The sequence below is a fragment of the Geotrypetes seraphini genome, chromosome 3 (assembly GCF_902459505.1).
Source record: "Geotrypetes seraphini chromosome 3, aGeoSer1.1, whole genome shotgun sequence".
Lineage (NCBI taxonomy): Eukaryota > Metazoa > Chordata > Amphibia > Gymnophiona > Dermophiidae > Geotrypetes > Geotrypetes seraphini.
In genome coordinates this window covers 233,670,476-233,684,271 of record NC_047086.1, presented here as the reverse complement: position 1 = coordinate 233,684,271, position 13,796 = coordinate 233,670,476, and the positions used below count along the sequence as shown (strand labels likewise).

The 13,796-nt window shown below is 44.9% G+C and overlaps 1 protein-coding gene across 1 annotated transcript in view; it reads right to left on the bottom strand.

Annotated features, from left to right (window-relative positions):
• LOC117357257 (laminin subunit alpha-2-like) overlaps window positions 1–13,796 on the bottom strand; it is a 466,835-nt gene that overhangs the window by 34,805 nt on the left and 418,234 nt on the right. Inside the window, exon 42 of the mRNA XM_033937630.1 lies at window positions 13,541–13,600. Coding sequence (XP_033793521.1) covers window positions 13,541–13,600 — 60 coding nt within the window. The remainder of the gene's footprint in view (window positions 1–13,540; window positions 13,601–13,796) is intronic.

Sequence of the window (13,796 nt, the reverse complement as noted above, 5' to 3'; positions counted from 1 at the left end):
CAGGAGGGAACCCAAGACCTCCTGCCCTGCGATCCCTAAACCCCCCTCCACGATTACGGTCGGGCAGGAGGGAACCCAAGCCCTCCTGCCCCGGGCACCCGTGGTGCCTGGGCCAATCAGAATAGGCCCAACCCAGCCCATGTGCTGAAGGCTCCACCCACAGGAGGAGCCTAAGGCTCCCGGGCCTATTCTGATTGGGGGATGGGGGATAGGGGGTCCACCTGGGCAGGAGGGGTTGGGCTCTCTCCTGCCCGATCGTGTAGGGGGGTGGGGGGTGAAAGGTCAGGAGGGTTTGAGCTCCCTCCTGGTCTGATCATAATTTGGGGGGGCCCGCGGGGCAGGAGGGCTTGGGCTCCCTCTCACCCTGAATGTAATCGGCGGGGGGTCATGGATCGCTGGGGCCAGGAGGGCTCGGGCTCTCTCCTGGCCCGATGTTGTCGCGGGGTGCCACAGCTGGCGGGGCAGGAAAGCTTGGGCTCCCTCCTGCCCTGATGTTGTTGTGGGGTGCCGTGGGTGTCCGGTGCAGGAGGGCTTGGGCTCCCTCCTGCCCTGATGTCATCGGGGAGGTCGGGGGTGCCGCAGGGCAAGAGGGATTGCGCTCCCTCTTGCCCCAATATTGTCGGGGGGGGGTGATGTATCATGGCTGGAGAGATTGGCCATTTCCCCTGCCGCGATGCCATCACTCCTCTACCCGAACTGCCACAACCCGCGGCAGGAGAGATTGGGCATCTCTCCTGCCGCGGGTTACGGCAGTTCGGGTAGAGGGGTGATCGCATCGCGGTAGGGAGATGAGGCATCTCTCCTGCCGCGATGGTTGCAGTGGGTGGGTGAGGTTGCTGGGCTGCTAAACTGATCGCACCAGCGGCCCCTTTTTCGACACTTAGACCTGTTTTGACTTCGTCTATGTCAAAAAGGTATAAGTGCCGACTAGGAAACCTGCCTAAGGTTTTGGTTATACCTGCTGCATGCCTAGGTGTAGGTCAGCCCACCTCCCGCCCACTACCCGCCCTTTCCCCTCCTCTAAACACGCCTCTTTTCTCTCTGTGCATTTAGTGGCAGGGGAAAGGCCTAAGCTGGTTTTAGATACGTCTAAAACCAGCTTTGGTTGTGGGTACTTGGACGATCAGGCTTTTTGATTGTCCAAGTAGCCATTTAGGACACTTTTTAGACGTTTTTTTTTTTTATTATGAACCCCATAGCGACTAAGAAGCCTAGCAAGACGTCTAGTAAGTCAGCTTCGAAAATCGGCATTTGAACATTTTGGTGAGAAAAAAGTCCATGGGTTTCTTCTATCAAACTGCGCTAGCAGTTTTTAGCGCAGAGAGCCACGCCGAATGGCCCGCTCTGCTCCCGATGCTCATAAGAACTAGCACAGTTTGATAGTAGAGACTCCAAGTGCCAATTTATGTCATTTTTTTGATATCTTAGTGTTTGAAAATGCCCGTGTTAATGCTTAACACTGGTTATTGGTATTTATTGCCAATTTAATGATAGTTAATTATGTTAGAAACATAGAAACATAGAGTATGACAGCAGAAAAGGGCCGGCGGCCCAACAAGTCTGCCCACTCCAGAACCCTCCCTCCCACAAGTCTGCCCACTTAATCAATACGAACCCTCCTCCCTGGGGTATCCATCTTTTGGGCATAGCTCTGTGGTGCCCCCACCTGATGGTCCCATCGACTCTTGAAGTCGAGCACGCTACTGGCCTTGACCACCTGGCATGGAAGATCATTCCATCGATCAATAACCCGTTCGGTGAAGAAGTATTTCCTGGTGTCACTATGAAATCTTCCCCCCTTAAGTTTCAGCGGATGCCCTATTGTCGCCATGGGACCCTTTAGAAAGAAGATTTCTTCCTCCACTTTAATGCGACCCGTGATGTACTTGAATGTTTCTATCATGTCCCCCCTTTCTCTGCGCTCTTCGAAAGAATATAAGCGCAGTCTGGTCAGCCATTCTCCATAAGGGATGTCTTTCAGTCCTGAGACTATCCTAGTGGCCATTCTCTGGATTGGCCACTAGGATGGTGTGTAACTGCGCACCTAATTGTGCACCATTTATAGAATTTGAGGGATAGTTTCTTCTGTCTGACCATACAGCATTGTATTAATCTTAACAACAAATGCAAATGATAACCAGGAACTGGAAAAAAGTATGACAGGTTAAACCTTTCCTTTTGGTGGGAAACATTGTGCTTCTATTACAAGTATGAGAGAATGAATGCGGAACAGGCGGGAAACAAAAAAAAAATTTAAAGAAGTCTGGGGTCCACTGGAAACATTTGTTAAATTGTAGAGTGATTAATTGATAAGATCCTTAATTCTCAGAATTTCTTAATTTTCTACACACGTCCAGATTGGGAGGGAGGGAGGAGGATATAGGGTATTTTGTTTTTAATAGTTGTGCAAATATAAGTGCTGTTAATTGTTTATTTTTGTATGCTTATTATGGTAAGTTTGGAAAACTAATAAAGAATTTTTAAAAAGTATTTGCAGAGGCTACGCGGATTATAAGATGTTTGTGAGCTAACGTCAAAAAAGAGATTACAGAAAGCTCAAACACATTGAGGCCCTTTTACTAAACTGTGGTAAAAGGTGGCCTTAGTGCATCCTTATGCGGGTCATTCTCCCATTTTGCTGCTGGGTTAAAGTAGCCAATTTTTATATTTTCATTATTAATGACCATGCACTAATTTTGACTTTAGTACATGAGCCCCTACTGCTAGCCATTATGTAGGCGGTAAGGACACACACGTTAACCATGCACTAATTGGTTGGTGTGTGTGGCAAGGTAACTCTGAAAACCGATTAGTGCAGAAAGGCCTTGATTCTATACACGGCGTTTAACTCGTAGGCACTACTGAGCGTAATTCTACGCTAGGTGCTGTTTATAGAATCATGCCTAGCAGTACCTAAGTGTTCTTAGCACAGGTAGGCATTAAAATCTAGCTGCACTCCCATTTAAGCCAGGGTTTTCTTGTCCTAAATGAGTGTACTTAAGTCAAACCATGCCCAAAGTCCGCCCTGAATCCACCCCTAACCACGCCTACTTTCTGGTAGGCGAATCGGTGTAAACACCTTCCTCAAAGTGGCAGGGCCTACCAAGTTAGGCACCTACCAGCTAACTACATTTTTAATGTTTTTTAAAATTACTTTGTAATGGAACTTTTCAGTTAACAGCACTGATTAATCCTGATTGAATAATTGACCCCCCACCCTCCCCTTTTATGAAGCCGCGCTAGCGTTTTTTTATTGCTGGCCACGGCGGTAAAAGCTCTGACGCTCAAAGAATCCCTATGAGCGTCGGAACTCTTAACCACCGCAGCCGGTAATAACAAACACTAAAGCGGCTTCATAAAAGGGGTGGTAAGGTTAGGCACCTAGATTGGCTATGTGTGCCGATCTAGGTAAGTAACTTCAGGAGCTGTTTATAGAATCTGAGCAAAAATGCCCACTCTCTGCTCCAGACCTGCCCTAGCACTAACACGTTTTAGTGCGTGGGTAGAGTGCACATCTAAAATTTACCGTGAACACCGCAGCGCCCCACGCTACGCCATGTTTTGCTGCAGTAAGCATGTGTTAGTGCTTACCACAATTTAGTAGAAGAACCCCATTATTTCACAAACAGAAGCTTTAACTCACTGTTTGATTCTGATGGGACCGTTCAGGTCTTTATCTGCCGCCATTTACTATGACTCACTGTATGTAGTCTCTGTCTAACCATTCACTGTATGCAGTCTAAGCCAGGGAACAAACACATAGCCCACCAAAAAAGTTCCACACAAAAAGCAGGAGAGCAAAAATAAAAAGAACAACTGTGGAACTGATGATGCTGATGAAATCTTTTATTAAAGTTTTGTATTCAAACAGCCTTAGTATAAATGGTGCAGTCAAAAAAAACAAAACAAAAATACACAGTAAACGGATTGCGGTATAGACCCGACACGGGCCGTGTTGCAGTCAAAAGAGACCTTCTTCCAGGGTCCGGCGCTGCTATACACCACAAATAAAGAAATTGCAATTTTGCAAAACGCAATACTGTGTGCTGCTAAATTGTAGCTAATTGAGCGATAACGCCAAAGTAGCCCGTGTCGGGTCTATACCACAATCCATTTACCGTGTATTTTTTTTTATTTTTTTTTTTATTTCTTCAAGATCATCAGTTCCACAGTTGTTCTTTTTGGTTTTGTCTCTATCTAAACACCTTTCATGCTGACACTTGCAGAGTGAGATTTCACATCCTGTTGCCACACAGAGCATTTTCTGTAAGCTTGTTCAAGAAACCTTGACTCATCACAAGTCGGGAAATGCATTTTTGCAAGAGGAAATCTCTCCTGCCCTCAGGGAAAGACCCATTCAATAAAACAAAAAAAATAAAGAAATAAAAGGATCTCTACAGAAAGTCTTGCTTTTTTTAAATAGGAAAAAAAAAGAAACATTTTAGTATTTGGCTTGCAACAAAACTGTTCAGGCTTGACTATGTAGTTCTGGAGTGTACAATGCAAACAGCATGCACAGTGAAACACCTCAAGATGCTTGCTAGAACCCACAATCATGAACAAAGAAACACAAGAAGGAGAAGGTAACCAAACCAAGAATGTGTGATAAGTCTGTCAGTGCTTGCCCATCTCCAACCAAGTCCAGGTCACATTCCATTGTTACTATGAAACACTTGAATTGGGGCCTGGGCTGTAGTTGAAGACTATTCAGATTGAAATTAAACAAAAAGTTATGGCTGAAAATTTTTCTACAACAGTATCTCATACTCTCTGCCGAAGCACAGAAGTGTGCCCAAAAGTGATTCCTGGTGTGCCACGAGAGATTCCAGAATTTATTTATAAAATTCCCTTCATAAGAAATAATTCATAAAATAAATATACACGAGACTAGATGACGTGTACGTCTCGTACACAAGAGTCTGTCACCATTGGCGCCTCTCCTCCTCTCCACCCCGGCATACCTCTGTAAAGGTTCACCAGCGCGGGCATCTTCCACCTGCTGCTTGCGCCGGCCTTGGCTCCCTTTTGACATCACTTCCTGTCATGGGACCAGTATGTGACATCAGAAGGGAGCTGGGGGGTGACGCAAGCAGCAGATGAAAGATGCTGCTCGTACCAGAGAACATTTACAGAGGTATAATTTCAATTATAATATGCCGCAAAAAACATTTGCTCCTTTTAGTGTGCCAGAGCTACAAAGGTTTGCGAGACACTGTTCTAGAAGCTCTATATACTCATTTGCTTTTATTTTCTGAACATACTGTATCTATATAAAAAGAGTGAAGGGTTATGGATTTGATATATACTGCCTTTCTGTGGTACAATCAAAGCACTTTATATGTATTATATGCAGGTACTTTCTCTCTCCCTTGTGGGCTCACATTTTTTGTACCTGGGGCAATGTGACTTGCCCAGGGGTTAAGTGACTTGCCCAGGTTGTAAAGAACTTCAGTGAGAATTGAACCAACTTTCCTTGGTTCTCAGTCCACTGCACTAGCTCTTTTTCTATGCCTCTTCCAGAAAACTGTCTACCTCTCCCTTCCATCTCTCCCTCCTCCCCAGCGGTGTGGTATCCATCTACTTCTCTCCACTTTCTCCATGGTTTGGCATCTCTCTTCTTCCCTTCCATCTCTCTCGCTCTCCCAGTAGATTTTAGCCATCCCTCTCTCTCCTCCTTTCCTCCTCTCAGATCTGGTACCTGTCTCCTTCTTCCTTTCTTCCTCCCAGGTCTGGTATCTGTCGCCTCCCCTTCCCCCCCTCCTTGCTCTGGCATCTCCTCTCCTTCCTTTTCCCCTTCCTCCTTCCTTTTCCATTGGTCTGGCATCTCTTCCTCCCTCCCTTCCCTCCAAACCCTGGCATCTCCTTTCATTCCTTCCTTTCCCTCCCTCCCTCATCTTCCTTCTCCCTCTCTTTCTCCCTCCATTGGGTGCAGCAATTATCTCCCCCTCTGCTCCCTTTCCTCCTTCTGTCACCCCATCCCCGGTGGGCAATGCAGCACCTAAGTGGCTGCTCTAAAGCTTTCCCTCTGCCGCAACTTCCTGTTTCTAACAAAGTAGATCGCTGCAGAGGGAAAGCTTCGGGTCAGCCACCGGCAGCTTGTGAGAAACGGCTGCCAATGTCGGGGCCTCACTGAAAAGTAACAGATTGGGAAGCGAAGGAGATAGAGAGAAGGGGCAGAGAAGTTTGGACCATGGGGCTCCCTGGATCTGTACATAAGAATAGTCATACAGGGTCAGACCAATGGTCCATCTAGCCCAATATCCTGCCTCCACAGTGGCCAATCCAGATCACAAGTTATTTTTCCTCAGACTTTCAGCTCTACCTCTTCACTTTTTCCTCTTAGCTGTTTATACTGTATTCTCTTTATTCTATTTATGTACCTTCCCATTTGTAGTTTGCTCTCCAATTCTTCCTTCCTAGTCTGTTACTTTAATTTACCTCCCTCCCTCTCCCCCTTACCTCCACAGCCCAACCCAGTTCTCCTCCTCTCTCCATCCACTGGGGAAGAGAATTGATATTGTTTTGTAAAAACTGGACATCAGGAGTGGCAGTAACTATAGGAGACAAACACTTTCTGCTTACCACTGTGAAACTACCCCAACACAGGTAGCTTAAACCCTGTCCTTACACAGATTGTCGTGGGCAATAAAACAGGACTTAATTCTCCTTCTTGCTTTCCCATGCCTTTTATTTGTTTTCTCTGCCTCACCTCTCTTGCCTGTCACCCCTTACTTTCGCTCTGAAAAACTCGGTGGTAAGACCGAACCCTCAGCCTGTTTTGTCCGTTCTGGGGAAAACAGCTGCACCAACTACTGAGATCAAAAGGCACGAAATTAGTGCCTTGCTCAAGACGAAAAAGGAGAGAGAAATGGGCAGCTGTTCAGTTTGCCTTCCCCTACAGCTGGCCCTGGGAGGGGGAGGGAGGGGGAGGGAGGAGGAGGGGGAGGAAGAGAATCCTCCCCGATCTCAGAGACCTTCTGTCTTTAGCCATCGAACATGCACTGCACTGTGTGTGCACGAGGAGAGAGGAGGTTCCAGCGCAGCATCAGGTGACCAGCCGGCATGTGTAGACTAGGTTGTGCACAATGACTGCCACAGCTGGGTCCTCTGGAGCAGAGCAGCGCTGATTTTTAATTTTTGTTCTCCTGCTGCCACCCCCCGCAACGCTAAAACCCGGACAAATTCAAAATCTGCCCTGACGCCCTGAGTCATCTCCAAAAGGAGGAAATGTCCGGGCATCAGGCCCTCCTGAACTCCTCAGGCCCGAGGCATGTGCCTTCTGGGCCTACCCTTTAATCTGGCCCTGGACCAGATGAAGCAGTGGTGGTAAGCTCAGGAGCCAGAGATTTTAATGCCCTGGGCCAGAACTTCACCTGGTCCAATGGTTGACTGGTCCTGACCACTGAATATGGACTCTGACCACCATTACAATGGCTGGTTAGTGCCAGGCAGGTCCGTGGGTGGAGCCTGAGCTGAATATCACCAGTTACTGATGCTATTAAGTTCTCTAACCAGTTAAGTGCATAAGGTTAGGACAGAATAAAGGCTGAATCTTGGCCAAGACCCTATCAATTTCTGAGTGAAAGCACTGATCCAAATATAATGCCAGAGTCAGGATACAGCCTGGCATTAAATTTCCTGGCTTAATTCAGCCTGCAATGGCCAGAGGCTTAAAAACTTAGGATGCTGTGGGCTGGATATCTGGTCCTTGTTATCACAAGATTTTTAGTTTGGAGATCAAATAGCTCCATATTTTAGCCATTAGTCTGGTGAAGATTTTTCAACTTGAGTGAGTTTCATTTGGGTTTGATCAAAGAAGAGGATTATAATAACAAAGGTTTCAATAAAATAGCTTTCTGTTTTGAAGCATGAATGACCTACTAGTTAATAAATACTGTCCTAAGGTCTAATTTTTTCATTACACACAAATTTGTTTATCTTGAACTTGCAAGCGCAGACATGTGTTTTGCAGCAGATTATAATGGGGAGTGAGCTTACAAATTGGTGCCTCCGTCTATTTTCTGTCTTTTAATTTATATTCAACATTTATTTCAAACAGCTTTATGTCCCAGTTCTCTTTTCTTCCTCCTCCTGTGACAGTTTAAAAGAATTAAACTGAATATCTAGCAGAAAAGATGGAGGAGCATTTTCAATATGACGTCTAAATCTGAAGTTAGACATCGCCCAGATGTCCAAAATTTAACAGTGATAATAATAATTGTTTTTAAAAAAATGCCTAAAATGTACAGTATAGTGTGTTTTTAAAATAACTATGAAAAACGTCTGGGATATCAGCATCTACAGATGGTATCACTGTTTGCCGATAAACGTTACCATGTGTCGAAAATACCCCATGAAAAACGTCTACTGTATTATTGGGTATGGAGAACATCAGCAATGTCTCTCTCCCTTCCCCGTCTTTCTTTCTTTCTGTCTCCCTGCCCCCTGTCTGTCAGTAAGTCTTTCTTTTTTTCTTCAGTGGCAGCGCTGTAAACAGGCTGTTCGTGGCCAGCTCCGACAGGGCCTTTCCTCTACCGCCTCCAAAGTGATGCGGCAGAGGAAAGGCCCTGCCAGGGCTTGCCGCGAACAGCCTGTTTACAGCGCTGCCACTGCTGCTTTGGGTAAGGAATGGGGGGGGAGGGGGGTTTGGCAGGTCAGGACTGCTGCCATTGCCCTGAGACGCTTCCCTGCTCAGTGGTTCTATTCTATGGAGTTTCAAGTGCGCATGCGTGGCTAGGGTTTTATTAGCATCGTGCACGCACTGAAAACCACCACCCATGCACACGCCGCTACAATCATGTCTCTGCCTACTCTGCCATGGAGATACGGATAACAGTGGCAGGGATCACGGAGGTAGGAGTTCGCACACGCGCTTAGGGTTTCATTATTATCGATTGGAAGCTTCTATACTGTTACTAATGACTGAGGAGTCAATTCTGAGCGGTTTGCATGAGCTACAGTAATGGTGTTACAATACATGAGCTAAATATATGTGTCTTGGTGGAACTTTGGGGTGCACCGTGACCTTGAGTCACTGTGACACTGATATTGTTGCGTGCACCAGGAGGTTTCCAACCTCATCCGGCACACGGGACTGTGCCCCAGGGCTGAATGCAAGTACCCCTCCACAGCACTCCTGCAACCTCTCTCTCCCCCATCGACTCTGCAGTAGACAGTGACCCTCCCTTCAATGTGCCCCCCCCCCACCCCAGAACCCCAAACAATGAGATGACATAGTTTGGCCTGAGTGAGGGGAAATGGCATTTGCCAACTAGCAGCCAGCAATCCAAAAGGCCACAGCATGCCACACACTCATATCTACCATCTTGCAGCAGCTGACACAAACAGTGAGTAGCAATCCCCCAGTCCTTGTAATGCTGCACCTCAGCCCTAATCCCTACACCACACAAGCATTTGACAAACAGGAGAGTGATGAAGGACAGCACACTGGCCACAGAGGGCTCTCACAGCTTGCCAGGACTCTCAAAAAGATACCGGCTCACATCCCGTAACCCACACTCATTGGATAAACCACTGTCAGCTTCACAGGCCGGGATGCTGCTATGGGAGACATGCCTAATAAGCATAAACCCAGGGCCTGTTAAATATCCACAGCATAGAGCCTCCACAAACCCATTCCACCCCCTCTCTCCTTCTCATTTTCTTCCCTACCCTGGGAACCACCACCTATGTCTACATGTCCCCTACCCCCTCATGCCCCTCCAATGTATGGCCATCAGTTAGGGCCTCAAGTGCTGCCACCCTCACCACTCAGCTCTCCAACTGCTAGTAGGAGTCCTCCATACATACATGTCCCTACCCCCTGGTCACACACACCACAAGGGAAAAAATGGCCAGTGTAAAGGTCTGTAGTCTCTCACAACCAGCCTGTGAGGGACAAATCCTTCAGATTTGGATATGGAGTGCATAGACTGTCAGCGTTTTGGGGGATTCCTTTAAACAGTAGCCAAATGTTTCCCCTCCTGACTAAGTAATTAATAGCGAAACTCGAGTAGAGGGGGGTCGGCTAGGAAAAGCTGCACTGCCGGATGATTTAAGGCGGTGGTTAAAAGTGGCAAGGTTTAGTGAATCAGAACCGCCGATGAAAGCAACAAAGCTATGTAGAGAAATATATGATTTAAGTTACAATGTAATAACTGTTGCACAGGTGCTTAACTGATTAGTATATAATTACAACAACATTGTTTCCAAGGCGTTTACAGGGACTGTGAAAGTGCAATGATGGTCAGGACAACCTATGCTTGCTTTTTATAAGTTTTGAGCATAGAGTTTGGTGGTCTGAGCACTTTAAAAAAAAAAAAAAAAAAATATATATATATATATAGTTTGTATGATTAAAGACTGGAAAGCTTTGTGACAGTACCTAGAGTTAATCATGTTGATAATGTCAGAAAATATAGAGCAAAGAATACAAACAGATGATCAAACTGTGACATCGCCTCACATGTCAAAGGTGATGCTAACAGATATTGTTTTCAGCAAACCAATTACACAAAAAACAACTTACATCTCACGCCCATACGTTGACCACGCCAAATTCTGGATATGGACAGACACATAATCCAAGACTACAACCCCAAAGACTTCATCCCACAATGGAACATCCTAAGTACAGCAACCCTAGACGAACTAGCCCCGGAACAATCCAAAACAAGAATACATAGAAAATCCGACAAATGGTTTGACAATGAACTACTCCAACTCAAAAGAAATTGCAGACAACTAGAAAGAAAATGGAGAAAAAGTAGCCAAGATTCCACAAAAGCAGAATGGAAAATACTTCACCAAAACTACAAACAAAAGCTGAAAGATAAAAGAAAGGCATACTACACAAAGCAAATAGGAGAAGGATCCCAAGACACAAAAAAGATATTCCAGCTACTAAAAGAACTCACAGACACCTCACCACATCTCACCACTAACAACTCCCCCCCTCCCTCAGCCACCGCGCTAGCCACTTTCTTCAAAAATAAGATCGCTAATATCAGATCCACATTCAGTGATACGCAGACTCACCTAGAAGAAATCTCAACTTCTCCCACAGAAAAAGAATCGATAGCAGCAGATAGAACCTAGTCCCACTTCTCACCTATACAATGGTCAGACTTCAACAAATTATATAACAAATACAGTCATGCAGCCTGTGATTTTAATCACTGCCCAACTTACCTACTGAAAACCTCCAGTACGACATTCCGCACTCTACAGTGAATACAAACCCTACTCACCGACGGACATTTCCCAAAAAACCTCAGCGAAATAATCATAACTCCAATCCTAAAAGACCCCAAGGGATCAACAGACCAACCATCTAACTATAGACCTACAGCCTTAATCCCACTATATGTCAAACTAATGGAAGGCCTAGTAGCTAAAGCCCTAGACACTTACCTAGATTACCACAACTTGCTCCACCCCACACAATCCGGCTTCAGGACCAATTACAGCACGGAGACCCTACTAGAAACACTCATGGACATCGCGAGACATCACCTCTGCACTGGAAAGAAAATGATGATCATACAACTAGACCTCTCTGCAGCCTTCGATTTAGTAGACCACGACATCCTCTTACAAACTCTTGATGCAATAGGAATTACAGGAAAAGTTCTAACATGGTTTAAGGGATTCCTACAATCCAGAACTTATAGAGTCAAAACAAACAAAGAAAAATCGGATCCCTGGTCCAACCCATGAGGAGTACCACAAGGATCTCCCCTATCTCACACACTTTTCAACCTAAACATTAGGAATTACTTCTTACAGCTACGCAGATGATATCACCATACTCATCCCCTTCGACGAACCTGAACCATCCATGATAGGCACAATACAAGAAACTCTGGAGACAATAGCAACATGGATGAAAGAACACAAACTAAAACTTAACCTGGACAAAACAAACTTCATCCTCCTTGAAAACTGCAAAACCCCAACCTTGACAAACATTGAAATTAACTCGATCTCATACCCCATTCATCCCACACTAAAACTACTTGGAGTGCTGATAGATAGAGGTTGCACCATGCAACCACAAATCAACAAAATTATAAAAACATTCACCACAATGAGAAACCTTAGACAAGTCAGAAAATTTTTCGACAGAAAACAATTCCAACTGGTGGTTCAATCTCTAATCCTAGGCTTAATAGACTACTGCCCAACAACTAAGATAAAAAAAACTGCAAACAATACAAAACACCGCCCTAAGACTTATCTACTCTCTGAAAGTACGACCACATCACAGAGGCTTACCATGACTCACACTGGCTCCCAATACAAGCCAGAATACACTTCAAATTCCTTTGCCTACTTTTCAAAGCCATAAACGGAAACAGCCCTTCCTACTGGAACAATCAACTAACTCATTCTAACTCAGTCAGACACAGGAGAATCCACACAATATTTGCACACCCGCCAACCAAAAAGGTCAAACGAAAAAAAATATATGATAACCTTCTAGCCACCAGAGCAGCTAAAATGGACCGACAACTCACCAATCTGCTGACTTCAACCACAGACTACAAAACTTTCAAAAAAGAAACAAAAATCTTACTCTTCAAAAAACACATAAAATCAATATAACTTTACCAACAAAGCTCCAAATTCCACCGACTTTACTAATCTACTCATTAGCAAATTAGAAAATGTTCCTATATAAGCTTATGTATTAAGATCATAACAATTCTTATGTAATTCTGCCTTGAACCGCAAGGTAAAGGCGGAATAGAAGTCACTAATGTAATGTAATGTAATAAATAACAGATCAGAACAACGTACACTCATGTGTAAAAGGTTATGTTAAAGGATAGATCTCTGAATGTATACATATGGGCAGATGAAGGGGGGCATTACAGGTAAAGGGAGGAGATGGACACAAATGGGGGATACCCGGTATATACATAAGGAGGGCCGGGAACAACTATATACATGCCTGTTGTCCCAGCATAGCAGCCTGTTAGGCATGAGCCCGTGGAGATACTAGAATTTATTCTATGTTCAGGGGGCCAGAGTGCAGGCGAATAGCGTGGGCAGCACCCAGGATGCCCCTGCAGCATTGCAAAAGAGTGGGTGGCCATTTATGAGCATCTCAACCCAGTTCACCGTAACAACTGGGATATGCCAGTAAGAGTTTTTTCCTGACCTATGATTAATTTTGACTGTACACTTTGGGTCCTGTACAAGAAAGAGGTTGGCTTCTGAAGTCTTTCCCCTTCTTTTTTTTTTTTTTTTTTTACAATAGATAATGATTAGTAAAATACGTTGCAGTTTTACCAAAGCTCTTTCCGTATGTAAAGCAAGCTTCACAACCTTTATATATTTACCCTCTGCGTGCCCACACTGACCAAATCACACATTCTTGTTTTATAAGGAAGAAGATTCCACAGTAGCAGTCAAAGGAGAAGTCATACATTAGCCAAAGGAGGATGGACTCTTCACCACTGAAATAATATCAGGGTTAATAAAACCAAGGTTAAAGGAAACATCGTTAAGAGGTGCTGGAAATGCTGAAAGATACCGTCAGAGAATCGAAGTCAGCTGTAATGTTGGCACTCTTCACTTCGATGGCAAGAGAATCCTAAGAAGTATAACAGGAGGTGAAGCAGTAATTAAGACATTATTCAGCTCTTTGATTCCCACAATCAGGTAAAGGCTGCAGAGCTCTTGATGCAGGGAACCTTGTCTTATTCAAGCACTTATTCCTGCCTTTTACAGATCTGACATTCATTATTTACCCCTGAGTCAATAGCCAGCCAGTGGTGGTCAACATATTT